The 16,086-nt window shown below is 39.0% G+C and overlaps 1 protein-coding gene across 1 annotated transcript in view; it reads left to right on the top strand.

The window, feature by feature from the left end:
• Positions 1 to 212: 212 nt before the first annotated feature.
• hadhaa (hydroxyacyl-CoA dehydrogenase trifunctional multienzyme complex subunit alpha a) overlaps positions 213 to 16,086 on the top strand; it is an 18,731-nt gene continuing 2,857 nt past the window's right edge. The window contains exons 1-20 of the mRNA XM_023299700.3: positions 213 to 333; positions 1,336 to 1,377; positions 3,227 to 3,297; positions 3,486 to 3,619; positions 3,932 to 4,070; positions 4,185 to 4,304; positions 4,477 to 4,579; positions 4,761 to 4,883; positions 6,864 to 6,982; positions 7,080 to 7,136; positions 9,839 to 9,948; positions 10,033 to 10,167; positions 10,305 to 10,476; positions 12,390 to 12,476; positions 12,701 to 12,841; positions 13,004 to 13,072; positions 13,566 to 13,679; positions 13,919 to 14,000; positions 15,666 to 15,780; positions 15,864 to 16,009. Coding sequence (XP_023155468.2) covers positions 267 to 333; positions 1,336 to 1,377; positions 3,227 to 3,297; positions 3,486 to 3,619; positions 3,932 to 4,070; positions 4,185 to 4,304; positions 4,477 to 4,579; positions 4,761 to 4,883; positions 6,864 to 6,982; positions 7,080 to 7,136; positions 9,839 to 9,948; positions 10,033 to 10,167; positions 10,305 to 10,476; positions 12,390 to 12,476; positions 12,701 to 12,841; positions 13,004 to 13,072; positions 13,566 to 13,679; positions 13,919 to 14,000; positions 15,666 to 15,780; positions 15,864 to 16,009 — 2,146 coding nt within the window. The 5' untranslated portion in view covers positions 213 to 266. The remainder of the gene's footprint in view (positions 334 to 1,335; positions 1,378 to 3,226; positions 3,298 to 3,485; positions 3,620 to 3,931; positions 4,071 to 4,184; positions 4,305 to 4,476; positions 4,580 to 4,760; positions 4,884 to 6,863; positions 6,983 to 7,079; positions 7,137 to 9,838; positions 9,949 to 10,032; positions 10,168 to 10,304; positions 10,477 to 12,389; positions 12,477 to 12,700; positions 12,842 to 13,003; positions 13,073 to 13,565; positions 13,680 to 13,918; positions 14,001 to 15,665; positions 15,781 to 15,863; positions 16,010 to 16,086) is intronic.

Below are 16,086 nucleotides of genomic sequence, written 5' to 3'. Positions count from 1 at the left end.
AAAAGTTTACAAAATATTCATTACATACCTAATAATATTAAAGAGCTAGTTTGATTTCAAATTATTTTATAGCATCAAAATTACGTAAATTTGCTGAAAGCAAAAATTGCTATTTAAAACAGTAACATTTTATGCTAAGGCGATGCTCAGCCGGATGTGAGGTCCTTTTCCTGTTTCTGAGCAAACGACCCTCTTGCGCCCCCGACGGTCACAGTATTATTGGTGTACGCTGTGAGCTGAAGTTTCAGGTGAATACTTCAGTGAAGATGGCAGTTAGTCGAGCAGCCTGCGTTTTTTCCACCTTTGCAACTAGCAAATATCATTTATTCTCAGGTATGTGATACGAAATTAACAATTTAACGTCAACTTTATTGGAGGCATTTATATTGGTCTTGGCATTGTTTTTTTTTTTATTGTATTCTTCAAAAATGCTACTTTGTGACAGCAGCTGGCTTTCAAATGTCAATGTTTTTCTTTTTAAACTGGGTAAAATTATTTGGTAAATTGTTCTTTAAATGGACCGCACTGTGGTTGTTTAATATTCCTACTTAGGTGATTAAAAGCTATCATGAATTGCTGGTACATTACTGTATAGTGCATTTCATTCAGGTGTAGCACATTGCACAGATGATACAGGACTATTATGTACTGAAAGTTCTGGCTGCACACACTGGAAATAAATAGCTTGAATAGTGAAATGAATTAGTCATCAATGAAGTAATAACGACTCTAATAAAATTATCACAAACAATTTCAATATTTGAGCAATTGTTTACATTTTCTCTGGTTTCATTTTGTCAAATGTTGAGCAACAACTAACAGCTTTATCATTACTGATCTTTGTCAAAGATACTGATACTTTGGGACATCAATATATAAATGATTGAGGTATTCACTTTACTGTTATACATGACTAAGATAAGCAGCAACTCCTGGTGTTTGAGAATGTTGTACCTGAATTTTTTTTTTTTTTTTGCTGACTAAATGGCTAAATATATTACAGTACCCACTGAGTATATTTCTGTCAATCAACTAAGAATTGTTTCAGTTCAAGTCTAATATCTAGTATCTGCTGCTTTTCATTGGATATTGTTGTTTTTATGTACTGTTAATTTAAGAAACCAAACAGTCTGAGGACAATTCCTTAGCAGAAAGGGATTTTTCACAGTTTCTCTGAAGGTGTTGAGCCATAGTATCAGTCTCAGCTTAATCAGCAATTTCAATAAATGTGTGTCTTGCAGCTGTAAATTCAAGTCTCAAGTACAATCCAATGTATGTTTATCTGCTCATCTCTGACTGACTGGAGCATCACTCCATATCTTTCTCTGTTCTTAGGTCATATCAGCCGAAACCTCTCAGTGTCTTCATCATGGGCAGGTAAAGAAAGATTTAGATGGTGATTTGTCCTCCGAATATACACTTATTAATGAGGTCACGCTAATGATTTACACACATATCAAATCATTTAATAATATTTAGATTTTACTTGAACATTGTTCCAAAATCAGGTTTTAAAAAGTTTAAAGAGACAGGTAGATGTCCCATACCATACCCAGAAACATAATCCTGCAGTTTTTTTCCCCCTCTAAGTTTGCATAAATGGTAACGTTGCAAACCTTTCTTTGGATTGTCAATATCACTACTGATCTGCAGCTGCCCTGAGGAGTTTTCCTCTATATATACTCAAAATTTATGTTTGCATACAGTGTTGACTCTTGAAAACATGTTGTAGCCATCCTTTAGGGCTAACAGACATACTGAAGGCTTTCCTGTCCTCACCAAACATTGCAAAACTGTTTTATTTGAAACCTGTATTGCTACAATTCATTCTTACCATCTGCCTTGTTCTTCTTCCCTGCCATGTTGAATTATTGCTGTGTATCTTAACTCATTGCTGCCATCTATATATCAGTGTGAAACCACCATGAGGAGTGTATCACCAGCATTAGGGGTCAGCTGATAGGTTTTTTTAGGGCCGATACTAATTCTAAATATAACTAATGACGGAGACCGATAACAGACATTTGAAACTAATAAATATTAGCAGGAAAAATGAAAATCTTAGTATGAAAGATATCTTGGTATCAAAATTTACACTTGACAAAACTCTAACACAAAACGTTGTTAAAGTGTTTTACATATGTCTAATTGAAAGAGAACTTTCTCCTTCAGTGTTGACAGGATATTACTCATTACATGTAACCAGTCAGATGGTGCTGTGGGAGGGACATTGCTCAAGACCACAGAGTGACGACAGTATGAAAAAAGCTAAACATGGGCTGACGACCAACCAGCATGGACGTACACAGGACAAGCAAAACAGAGGACCACTCACTTAAAATCTGCTTCACAGTGCTACTAGATGTCAGTAACTTCAAAGTCCCTGTCCTGAGGTGTATTGCTTACTAGGGATCGATTTATTATTGGCCTGGCCATTTACTTGATTTGATATTCAGCATTTTTCTGATAATTAGGATTTTTTCAAACAGATATAATATAAGAACACATTCCTTCAAAAATGTGCCAGTCCTTTCTAGCTGTAGTCAATCTGTTGTCTTGCCAAGTGTCCTGCCCACAGCACTGTCTGATTGATTACACGCAATCTATGAAGAAAAAAATGTTGAAAAGTTCAGTTTTAAATAAACTGATGGAAAATAAATAAACAGGCATTTAAAAAAAATAGTGTTGGAGGTTGTGTAATTCAAAATTTTGACACCAAGATTTTCGTTTTTACTGCAAAAATATATTAGTTCCATATAGTGGTTATTGATCTCCTTGATTACTGATAAGTGGTATTTGTATAAGCCCTGAATAAAGCACACTGCTTACCAAGTGATGGGACCAATGATGATATCAGTGAACATCATAGATACCACCAGTCAGACAGTGCATACCCTGACTGTGAAGAGTAGCCACGAGCAGTTTGGTAGTTCACTGTCTGTATTTCACCCTTATGCCACACATAGATTTGTTCTTGGGATTTAGTTTATTTAAAAACATGCACTTTTCATTTAGTCACAATTCAGCTGGTGACAGGCTTTTGTGGCCTACTGAGTCCCAACAGTTCCCAATATACCTAAGTGTATTCCCAATGGTTAAGTGTAGTTGTATCGTGGTATTTACATTCTCCAGGGATAGTGTTAAACTAGCAGAAATTAGCATAATGCAATAGCGGTGGCCCGCTGATTGACTGTCTCTCATCTTTTTTACTGTTCTCTCCATCAAGCCCGAACACATGTCAGCTATGAGCTCAAGGATGATGTGGCAGTTATACGACTCAATGATCCAACAGCCAAGGTGTGTGCGTCTATCTGTGTGGGTGTGTGTTTGTGGAAGAGAGTATGAGACAGTACATATGTGTCAGAGAGAGAGATTATGTTTGTGACAGTCTTGACTACCTGTCCCTGTCTCAGTCTAACACTGACAGATGTGACATGATTAATCAGGATGTGTGCATTTATGTGTATGGGTTTGTGTGTGTGCAGGTGAACACACTGTCATTGCAGATGCAGTCGGAGCTGACTGAGGTTATGGGGGAGATCTGGTCGAATGGGGGCGTAAAAAGTGCTGTCTTCATCTCCAGAAAACCTGGCTGCTTCATTGCCGGGGCAGATATCAAGTAGGATTATTAGACATTGAAGAAGGATTTGTAATGCTTGTGTGTGTGTGTGTGTGTGTGTGTGTGTGTGTGTGTGTGTGTGTGTGTGTGTGTGTGTGTGTGTGTGTGGTCACTCCTTCACTTGTATGCGGTTGAAACCACAGTGGAATAGTGAAAAAGTGCAAGCAAACAGAGTTTGTAAAGAAAGTCACACATAACATTTTAAACAAAAGTCAATAAGAATTCGGGCAAATTGATTATGTGTCACATGCTTATTGAATTGAACTGATCTTTTGAATAATTAAACTTAAAAAATGTTCTCTTCCCTCTCAGAATGATCCAGGCCTGTAAGAGCAGTGAGGAGGTCACCTGTCTCTCTAGGGAAGGTCAAAAGATGCTGGAGAAGATTGAGAAATCTCCTATCCCTATTGTCGCTGCCATCCATGGTTCATGCCTGGGTGGAGGCCTCGAGGTACGACACTGTGTGTGGGTGTGACAGACTGAGTTAGATTAGGGATAAAAAAAATAATGCTTCTGCGGCCTGAGATTTGAACAATAAGTCCTGATCTTGTTACTTGTTCTGTAGCTTGCGATAGCCTGCCAGTACCGAGTTGCCACAAAAAGCAACAAAACTGTCCTGGGGACACCAGAGGTCATGCTGGGACTGCTGCCTGGAGCAGGCGGCACTCAGAGACTGCCTAAAATGGTATACATACACACACACATATTAATCAGTTACTCAGTTAAAGGCATGAAAGCAGTGCCACAGTCTTGTGCTGGTGGCTACTGAGTTACACTGGAGTATATTAAGGTCAAGAGGCTCATTTGGGCCAATATCAGCTCACAATATCTGCATTCCTTCTGTTGGACAAGTGTAGGTGGGTCTCCCTGGAGCCTTTGACATGATGCTGACAGGCAAGAACATCAGGGCTGAAAAAGCTAAGAAGATGGGTTTAGTGCACCAGCTTGTGGATCCTCTGGGTATGGTCTGCATTGTGACATTTCTTCATTGTACCTCAAGAGAAATAGAACACTGGTTTTCTGCTGAAAACTTCTGGGGCAGGGTGGGAGGAATCTGAACTCTTTTAAGAAGCTAAAAAGTGAGTAAATTGATGTTCGGATTTCGTTGTTTGTCTGTGCTCTGTGAATTAATTTATTCCAGGTCCTGGTCTGAAACCTGCAGAGGAGAGGACTATGGAGTACCTTGAAGAAGTTGCAGTGGGTGTTGCCAAGGAAATCGCCAACAAAAAGATTCCCCTTACCAAGGAGAAAAGCTTCATGCAGAGTGAGTGAAGACTGGTTTATGCTAGTTGCCCTAATCTCACCAGGGACTTGCACCATGAAGCAATCTGCTTGTTGAGATGTGACATACCAACCTTCTGATAATACTCTTTCAACAGAGCCTATGCAGTTAGCTGAGGCGCTTCTTTTTTCAGCATGCTGCAGTGCTGTGTCCTGTATTGTTTGAACAGATATAAGTCCAAAAAAACTTTTCAGCTGTCATTCTAGTATTAGTACTATTCATTCATAGCACATCTTTAAGCAAAAGCTTTAAAAACTCATGATGCATACTACAGCCTCTAGGCTCACAGTATTCTGAACACTAATATTTTACCACTTCCAAATATATGAATCTCCTAAGATTTAAGTATGGACATTAAGTTTAGGATTAGGTTTTTTTCAGTAGCCAATAATTCAAACCATGCAATACCACCAAAATCAGTTGATTACTAAACTTGTGTTGTGGATGGTGTCGTCTCAGAAAATTTTGTTCACTTCTAGTGTCAAGCACATAGATAGCTTTCCACTGCAAAAACTTGGGGCAGGCATGAAGTGGCACCAGAGTTTACAGGAGCAGTCTTGTCATCTGCCCTATAAGCATTTCTGGTTAGGATCATTTGCAGTGTAGGGTTTGACAGCTTCCATCGCGACATTAACTCTGAGTGTCTCAAAACAGCAACAAATAGTTGCAACTGAATGTAACTTCAATGAATATGTAGGAAATAGAACAATAGGGGTTTGTCATGTTAGCCCATTAGCTGAATTTTGCTTTTAAGATGGTGATCTTAGAGAGGAGATGACTGATACTTACAAAGGATATTGAGAATGCAGAAAAAATGGCACTTGCTGTCTTCTCTGAGTTCAACCAATCAGTGTTGGCCACTGTCCAGCAGTTTTTCAGGGCCACTCAGAAGAACCAATCGACACTGGCATATTTTTCTCCCTAGAAAATGGCCCTGAAAGAGGCTCTACATGGGCAGTTTGGGTTTCCTGATAGTGAACATTGGTGTTCTGGCTGGTTCACATAGTATAACAAGGCTGGTTATCAACTGCTAACTTTGGAGGATCCCATCCAGATACACACATTTTCATTGAAGACAAGCAGCAACATTTGAACTGTGAGGGAAAAGATACTGAGTGAGGTGCATTTTAAAACCATTAGGATTCGATTACCACAACTGCTTCTTGGAATCATAACTCTGTCAGATCTTATTACATTGACATGATGCAGATGTTCTCAAATTAGGAGTGACTTTTCCCTTTCCACAGATCCCCTTTTTTTCTGATAAGTGGTTAGCACTGTTACATTACAACTCAAAGGTCTGTGGTTCAAAACTGTATGGATTTTCTATGTTCTCCCTCTGCAGCGTGGGTTTTCTCTGGGTTCTCTGGCTTCCTCACACAGTCTGAAAACATGTGGCCCTGTGATAGACTGGTAACTTATCCAGGGTGAACCCTGCTTAAAGCTGTTTAGAAGGGAAACAAAAAGATGCTTCTGTCCTTGTAAGTCCAGACATTGCTGGAGAATAAGGAGGTATTTAATTTTTCCTCCCTTTTAAAGTAAGCCAATGATAACCTGTACATCCAAGGCTAAATGAATCAGGTGCGTGAGTGAGGGACGAGCATAGCTGAAAGAGTCAGACTCCTGCACACTGTCTGAGCGAGATACATTTATTGGGGCAACATTTTATTGCTAGACCTTCATCAGGCAAATACTTTAATATTTTTGTTTTAGCTTGAATGTTGCTGTTTTGCCAAAAACACCAGCTTTATTCCCAAAAGATAGAACATGTATGCATAGATGCCAGACTTTGGAATCTGGTTGTAGTTAACCAATTAGCTAACACATTCACTGTAAAATATGTCTGTGATAGCCTCTCATTGAAAAATACTATGAGCCTCTCACAAATACAGAGCAGGCTCTAAAACATGTTTAACACAAAAATTGTCCACACCTGTAAGCTGTGATTGTGTGTCTGTGCAGAGCTGCAGGATGCAGTGATGGAACTTGGTCCAGTGAGGAAAAAGATCTACAAGACTGTCAGTGAGAGGGTTCAGAAACAAACTAAAAATCTCTACCCGGCTCCAGAAAAAATCATTGAGGTAAGGCCCTCACAAATGGGAAGAAACAGAAGATATATACAATAGCATATGATGTTATCGTTACGTGTGTCACTCTGTTTTCTGTGTTAATGTGCAGTGTGTCCAGACTGGCATGGAGCAGGGCAGTGAGGCAGGTTATCTTGCTGAAGCTGAGGTGAGCTATCCAAAAATGTTGTGAAAATACTTTTTTTTTCCACCTGGGGTGTAGAAATACATTTTGCATTAATGTTTTCTTTTTCTTAGCTGGTATTTCTTAACAATTTATCTGCCAGCTTTCAGTAGAAACTTGATCCTGATTTTTATGTTATAGTCTATGTGTATCTGCTAAGCTCTAGTCTATTTTTGTTCTGTTCACTGTTCAGGGCACATTATGCAAGAGCAGGTAAACGGAGCAAAAGAATAAATTTAAATAAAAACTTACTGGTGAAGACACAAAAGCTAGCAGGAAACGGAACTACAACCGAAGGTAGCTGAAGAGTACAGCAAAAACAATGAGGCGTTGTCCAGCAAAGGTCAAGTCCCTCAAAATAGGGTCTAAGCAACGAGCAAGAAACAAGTAAGAGAAAAGTAAAAGGTAAAACGAATAGTGGCAAGCAAAGACACAGGGAATCGTTCACAGATGCAGGGAGACAAGCAGTGACTAAAGAAGGTGTGCAGAAGAACTGACAACTCACAGGGCAGGACAGTGTGTGTTTGTCATAGTACTGACTTATACTTCCTTACATCATCTCTTGTACTGTGACCTGAAAATTGTTCCCCCTTTTACTAGGGCAGTATTCACTGTATAGTAAATTTAAAATCCACGATGGAGCATTATGACATTGAACATCAGCAAAAGTGTGATTGCCACAGAACTGTTTGTCAGGGGTGCTGCAAAATGTATGCAGTGTGGCTACATATAATAAATATTGATGAGTGGGAAACATGAATAGCTCATGAGACTTTCACTGAAATGAAATAAAACTTAAATTGAAATGACAGCATTAGGCTAATTATTTAATTGCCATACCTCACACGTCCTAAATTGCAGCCTCTCCGATTTGCTATTTGTATTGTTTCACATTGAGACTTTGATTGAAACACATGCGCATCCTCACATCTCTTCCTCAAATCTCTCTTACAACTTGCTGGAAGGAGCTCAGACATGAGGAAGAGATTCGACTTAGGGGCCCATTCCCAGTCTGCACACTTAAGAACTCATGGACTTTGAGGCATATTTACGCTAAATGTCTGAGTGCTCAGTTCTGTCCCATTATCATATAGTCAAATGCATAAATGCTCTAATACAGATGTTTTAACATGTGGCCACATATCTGCCAACATCCGGGCGGGTGAAAGTCGTGTACTATAGGGTTTTAATGGTGCATGATGTTCCTGACTTTTGGTAATTTTCTAAAATCTATAAACACTGTAATGTCATAAACAGGGAGTAATGAACTGAGCAGATGATCAAACTGCAAATAAAACATGAGTCTAAACTCCCTTTTGTTTTTTTAATGCAATTCATTGTTTTCAAGCGACCTTTGCCATCACTCGCTGTCCCACTCCGCCTTTTTATGTCATTTTGAGCCCTCATGAGTTCACATACTTGACTCTGTGAGGATGTAATGCTCAGTCCTCAGGGGGAAGATTGGGATTTTGGGCCATGGAAGCAAGGAGACATGTTATCATAATTAAAACAACCAGGAACTGGGAAGCCAGACGCAGGTGAAACTAATAATAATAATAATAATAATAATAATAATAATAATAATAATAATAATAATAATAATAATAATAATAATAATAATAATAATAATAATAATAATAATAATAATAATAATAATAATAAATTTTATTTATAAAGCGCTTTTCCAAAAACTCAAAGACGCTGTACATAAAATACAATAAGATAAAACAAAACTGTTAATTAAAATCAATAGATAGTAAAACAAGTTCAAGATAAAATACAGAATCACTTAAGGAAAGCAAATCTAAAAAGGTGAGTCTTTAAAAGGGATTTAAATGTGTTGAGGTTGGTGCAGTCACGGAGGGCATGGGGGAGGGAGTTCCAGAGTGTGGGGGCGGCGATGGCGAAGGCTCTGTCCCCCCAATGTCGCCGGCTGGTCCTGTGCGGGATGGAAAGGAGGTTTGTGTGGGAGGAACGGAGATTCCTGGGGGGGGTGTCGGGGAGGAGCAAATCGGTAAGGTAAGAGGGGACAAGATTATGGATGGACTTGAAGGTGAGGAGAAGCAGTTTGTACTGGATGCGGTGTGAAATGGGGAGCCAGTGGAGGTTCTGCAGGACGGGGGTGATATGGTCGTGAGAACAGGTTCGGGTGAGGAGTCGGGCAGCAGAGTTTTGAATGAGTTGAAGTTTATTGAGAACTTTGGAGGTGGAGCCGAAGAGAATGCTATTGCAGTAGTCAAGGCGGGAAGTGACGAAGGCATGAATGAGGGTTTCAGCGGCTGAGAAAGAGAGGAAGGGGTGGAGACGGGCGATGTTGCGGAGATGGAAATAGGCAGTTTTGGTGATCTGATTAATGTGGGGTTCAAAAGTGAGGTTGCTGTCAAATATCACACCGAGGTTGCGGATGTGAGCAGAAGGAGATAGGGTGGTGTTATCAATAAATAAATAAGTAATAAGACTGGGGCAGACTATCACAAAGGTAGGAAAAGCACTCAGAGGGAGGAAGCAAAAAACACAAACACACAAAGTAAGTAACTTTAAAATGAAGCAGCAGGTAGCTAAAAAGATGTGAAACTTATGCATCGACAGAGTGATGCAGGAAAAAGCAGAAGATATGAGGAAAACACAGCAGAACACACAAAAAAGGAACACAAAAGTGACAATGACAATATTTGCGTCTTACGCAGAACTTTGGGAAGCTCGCAATGACTTCTGAGTCCAAAGCTTTGATCGGACTTTACCACGGTCAGGTGGCATGTAGGAAGAACCAACTTGGGCCCCCAGAGAAGGAAGTAAAGTAAGAATCAATACCTCCACAAACACTTACTGCATTGCCTCGACAACTATTACACACCTATACAATATGGTTTTTGTGTATCAGGAAACTGGCTGTTCTGGGTGCGGGACTGATGGGTAGCAGTATAGCCCAGGTATCAATAGATAAAGGCCTCACCACCATCCTGAAGGACACCACAGTGGACAGCCTCAGTAGAGGGCATGAAAAGATCTACAAAAGGTAATAAACAAAAGCAAATGTGCATTTCACCATGCCTCATAAGTGCTCAAAGCAAGTGGCTTACACAACAACCCAGAAGAACAGAAGGGGACTATTATTTAAGTATTATTTTCAAAATGTTACGTCTCTGTCTTCAGTCTCGACGCTAAGGTGAAGAAGAATGAAATGACAGCATTTGAGCGTGACACCATAATGTCCAATCTTTTGATCCAGACTGACTACTCTGGATTTGAGTCTGCTGACATGGTGATAGAGGCTGTGTTTGAAGATATCAACATTAAACATAAAGTTGTCAAAGAGGTTGAAGCGGTGAGTACAGTCTTGCGCTTCATTTCCACACAGCTCTGTGTACTTCTAGCTAGTCACTCACAACTCCATTCATTCCCACAGTAACCTCCATGATCCCCAGTTTGTGTGCAAAACTCCTCCCATTTTTTTAAGTATGGCATTTTCCTTGAGTCTGTGAAAAATGTAAACTTTTCCACCACTTTGTGAAGTAGCTGAAGGGTCTCAAAAAGCAGCACATGATGCCACATTCTAAAGAGATTCAAGAACAGATGAGAAACGACGTCACTGACATTTATCAGTCATTGCTGAGGCTCTGGGAATCCAGAGAACCACAATGAGAGGCACTGTCCACAAATTCAGAAAACACGGAACAGTGATGAACCTTCCCTATCAACATTTCTCCAAGAGCATGTCGGCATCTACTCCAGGAGGTCACAAAATACCCCAGAAGAACATCAAAAGAACTGCAGACCTCACTGGCCTCAGTTAAGGTCTGTCTGCATGATTCTACAATAAGGAAGACTCTGTGAGAAAATGGTAGGCACAAACCACTCCTGACCAAAAAGAACATAAAGGTTCATCTGGCATTTACAAAAAAAATATCTAGATGAGTACCAAGACTTTTAGGACAACATCCTGCAGATTGATGAGTCAGAGGTGGAACTCTTGGGAAGACGTGGGTCCGTTACATCTGGTGTAAAGCTAATACTGCATTCCACAGAGGAACATCCTACCAACAGCGAAACGTGGTGGTGGTAGTGGGATGGTTTGGTGCTGCTTTGGTTCCACAGGACCTGGACGACTTGTCATTATTAATGGACCCATGAATTCTGCTCTCAGTCAGAAAATTCTCCAGGAGAATGTCCACCATCAGTTCAGAACCTAAAGCTCCAGCACAAATAGTTTATGCAACATGACAATGAGCTAAAGCAAACAAGAAAGTCCACCTCAGAGTGGCTCAAAAAGGAAAAAGGTTTTGGAGTGGCCGAGTCAAAGTCCAGACTTGAATCCAGCTGAGATGCTGTGGCAAGACCTTATAAGGACAGTTCATGATCTAAAACCATCTAATGTGGCCGAATTAAAACTATTCTGCAGAGAAGAGTGGACCAACATTCCTCCATGGTGAAGTAAAAGACTGATCACTAGCTGTAACAGATGTTTAACTGCAGTTGTTGCTGCCAAGGGACCAACTAGTTATTAGGTTCAGGGGGGCAATTACTTTTTCACAGCGGTGATGTAGGTTTTAAATAAAACTTTTATTAATCATCATTTAAAAACTGCATTTTGTGTCTATAGGTTATCTCTGTCTACTATCAAATAAAACTATTAGTTTGATAATCTGGAACATTTATGTGTTAGAAATATGCTGAAATAGAAGACACCAGGGGCAGAAGCAAATACTTTTTCACAGCACTGTATTTCTCAAATGAATCATTGGTCCTGTTTTTCTCGCAGTAATGCTTCTGCACATCGTCCATAAAACTGGACAGTAAACTGTCTCTCTCTCTCATGGCTTCAAAGTTTCCACCCATCTGTAAAGAAATGCAGATTAAGAAATTGTACAGAATAACAAACACCAAGCAAGAAATGAGATACTACATTTTGGACTGTGCTTTCCAAAATATAAAGTGGTTCTGCAATGTATTGATAGGCCCACTGATCACAATTGCTTCTCTAGAATGGCTATTGACAGTGAAAACCTTGAACTGTAAATAAGAAGTTAATTAGGATGTAGACAATTTTGGCTGCAGAACTGTCATTTTCAGAGACTCACTTTTAAAAGCCCCACTTTATCTCAGCTTCACTAAGGTTTGGACAGAAACCTTCAGGCCAAGCCTTCTCCTGAACAGTTACAGAATTTACTGGAATTCATATACCTGTACCTAGATATTATTGGATAACAGTTTGTATTTACCCTTTCTCTTTGTCCACAGGTTGTCCCTTCTCACTGCGTTTTTGTGAGCAACACCTCAGGTCTGCCCATCAGGGACATTGCTGCTGCCAGCCAACGCCCAGAAAATGTCAGACACACACTGTTTAATGCTGCATTATGCATGACATAAAATGTTTTTTTTTTATGGTCTGCAAGCATAGATCAACATTATTATACTTACATTCTTGAGCATAGCTTAGCTTTCGGTGAGAATGCATTATGGCTGATTTCATGGCATTTAACTGCAAGTCATAACATTTTTTTCTGTCTGTTGAGGTATTGATCGATGCTTTTGTGTGTGTGCATATGCAGGTGATTGGCATGCACTATTTCTCCCCAGTGGAGAAGATGCAGTTGCTGGAGATCATCACCACAGATAAGACGTCAACAGACACTTTGGCGTCTGCTGTCAATGTGGGCCTCAAACAGGGGAAGGTTATCATCATTGTCAAAGTGAGCGCAACTCTGAAAATGTGCTTAAATCAATATTTTGCTAATATGAACATTACTTCAGTGTCAGCTTTTATATTGTTTACTACTGTGTTAATCTTTGGGGATGTGTTTTATTCATCTCATCTCTTCCTTCTCCTTTGCTGGACAATTCTATGACCACAGGATGGCCCAGGGTTTTACACCACTCGCTGTTTGTTGTGCGTTTTTCTGGAATGTATAAGAATTTTTCAGGTAAGAATTTTCCTCAGAAAGTCAAGGGCTTGAGATATTATACAGTGCTGGTGATATTTTTTTTCTATATGGATTTTGTTGGCCATTAGGTCCCCTTAAAAATAACTTAATGTTTTGTTTTATTCTTCTAAATTAACTTTCTTGAAGATACATTAGGCAGAGATGCACGTGCAAATTTATCTCCATATGGATGTTTAGCTATATCAGTGGGGTGATTTTTAAACAGAGATTTGGAGCTTTTAACACCATATTATTATGCAACATTCTCTGAATAATTTCACTTTAATGCCATTCGAAAATGGAACTTGACAAAAGAGAGGATTCACGTTTGCTTCACCCAACTGTCTTCAACTAAAACACCTGATCTGTAGATTTCATTCTGAAATAATGATCTTTCTCAAAGCTGTGTTGTTTTTTTGTTTTGCTTTGTTTTTTATACATATGTGTGACAGACAGATGTCAGCTTAAAGATGACCAATGTTTTGATTCACAGGAAGGTGTGGAGGTACAGAGACTGGATGCCTTGTCAGAAAGCTTTGGTTTTCACACTGGATTGTCAGTGGTGGCTGATGAAGTTGGTCTTGATGTAGCGTTACATTCATCGGAGGTAAAGCTGTTTGGCTTACTGAGGACTTGTAAATAAAATAAAACCATCTTGACTACTACATGACGCACTCAAGTTTAAATTTGCATGGATTTAGATTGTTAGGGTTCGGGGGCACTATATTGTGCATTATCCCTTCTAAACGTAATTTGAAGGAAATAAGCCAGACTGTTTTTAATGATTTACAAATAATATACGTGACACTAATGATGGTGTGTTTGTGTTTATATGTTTGTGTGTAGAATCTGTCCAAAGCGTTTGGTCCTCGTTATGAAGGTGGGGATTTGGAGATTGTCAGGCTCATGGTAGAAAAAGGCTTCCGAGGTAAAACATTCTGTGATAAACTATGTAGTAACACTGTTGTTTGTTGTCTCTCAGTTTCATTTTCAACTGTTCACGTTTGGGTGGTTGATTCAGATTTTGTTTCAAAACAAAAATGAAAAACTACTTAATATTGTGTACTATTAGTGGCTGGGGATGTCTATAGCCAGAGTGGACCCAGTATTGCACTCACATGATTTATGATCATGCAATGATGTATCAGAGACCATATTATGGGAGGATTTGAAGACGTGTGTGAACTCATAGACTAGAGTTTTAGGCTAATGGACTGGTATTGTTGTTGTTCAGGTTAAACCAAAAATACTTGTCTTTAAATACCTTTCTGAGCCTCTTCCCTCACCCACCTGTAACTGACCCAGAGTGCGTGTTTAATGACACAAATATAAGTTAATAAATAAATGAATAAATAGAAATCTGAATGTAAGACAACATTGTTATAATAATGTCATATATAGTATAATATCTATAGCATTTTATTATTGCTTCACCTATATGCAGCTGTAAATTATTACATGATCAGATGTGCTGTATAGTGCGTAATGTGTTTGCTTGTTCTGTGGCTGGCTGTAGACTCCTTCAACTGCTAATGGTACAGTCCAACCATGAGTGGAAGATACAGGAAAACTGGAATAATGAGTTATTTCTTTTCTTAGTTCAAAAATTATATTCTAAAGCAAAAGCCCAAATGTGAATAATCAAATTTTAAAAACTAAGTGACAGTTAACTGTTTCAAAGTTAAAAAAAAAAAGAATCAATGTTGCAATCCCATCTTACATCTGAGTCATTTTTGTGCAAATAGAGCAAAAAAAAGTGTTACATGGGATGCTGTTTATGCATGCATTTGCTTTTTATTTTATCACATTACAATTGCAAATATTTCTAATGTGATGTACATGCTTTTTAAACCAATATCTGTTTTTTTGCATTAAAAAGGGGGGGGCCCGTAATGATAAACAGCATTTAGGCAATAAATAAGACTAGCTTTTTCTCACTGTTACAATATTGTTTGTGATTGTGGACTCACAGCTCGATTAGCATCCTGGTAAGCAGGCAAATGACCAGGGAACTATAATGGCCTTTATGTTATTTAGGTCTATATAATTTGATTGTAGAAATTTGAATCCCTAATCATGAATTTTATCATTAGTTTTTTTTTCAGCTCATTTGTTGCACATTTGGTTTTATTCAATTGCTGTGGACTTTACCAAACTAGCACGTTTTCTTAGTCTGGAAAATATGATTTATAAGCTAGTGTGTATCTGTTTCACCACAAACAAATCACAGCTTCATTTATAATAGTATGTTATGGCAAATCTTACCTTTTATCAAAAAAATTGCAGCTCTGGTGATCTGGATATTGCGCTTAACCATATTGTAATTTTAAATGATTTCAAGTTCATTGTCACTGCACCACTGTGCTTCCTATTATAAATCTATAATCCATATATAATAAAAAATTTCTCGCCTAATGCGTTCACTCCTAGGGTACTGGTTGGTTTATCTGAGAGCCTAGGAATATAACGGGGCAAAGCAACTTATTTTTGCCGCAGGTCACTATAAGAAGATAGTTGAGCCATAAGCACATCCCCTTTACTATATCTAGCACCCAGTGAGACCAATATGTGTTGTTTTGTTAATCAATTGTAGGCCGGAAATCTGGAAAAGGCTTTTCTATCTACAGTAAGACAAGGGAGGAGCGGAGAATAAATCCTGAAATGGAAGAAATCTTCAAGAACTACAAAGTGGCAACTCCTCTTGCAATGTAAGACAAGAGCCTCTGGTCTGATGTACTCATCACTTCACTCTGATTGTTCTCTAAAAATGATCTTGTGTGTTTTTTTGCAGTTCATCTGATTCTGACATCCAGCTTCGCATGGTGTCTCGCTGCTTAAATGAGTCAGTCTTGTGTCTCCAGGAGGGAATAGTGGCAAACCCCGTAGAGGGAGACATCGGAGCAGTGTTTGGATATGGCTTCCCTCCCTCTCATGGTGGTATGTTTCATACTTAAATACACACAATGCTCGCATTCTGAACTAGAGACATATTTTCAATTAGAAATGTTCTACTG

This window comes from Amphiprion ocellaris, chromosome 12, assembly GCF_022539595.1.
Source record: "Amphiprion ocellaris isolate individual 3 ecotype Okinawa chromosome 12, ASM2253959v1, whole genome shotgun sequence".
Lineage (NCBI taxonomy): Eukaryota > Metazoa > Chordata > Actinopteri > Pomacentridae > Amphiprion > Amphiprion ocellaris.
The sequence above is the reverse complement of the archived record's forward strand: the minus strand, read 5'-3'. Positions and strand labels throughout refer to the sequence as shown.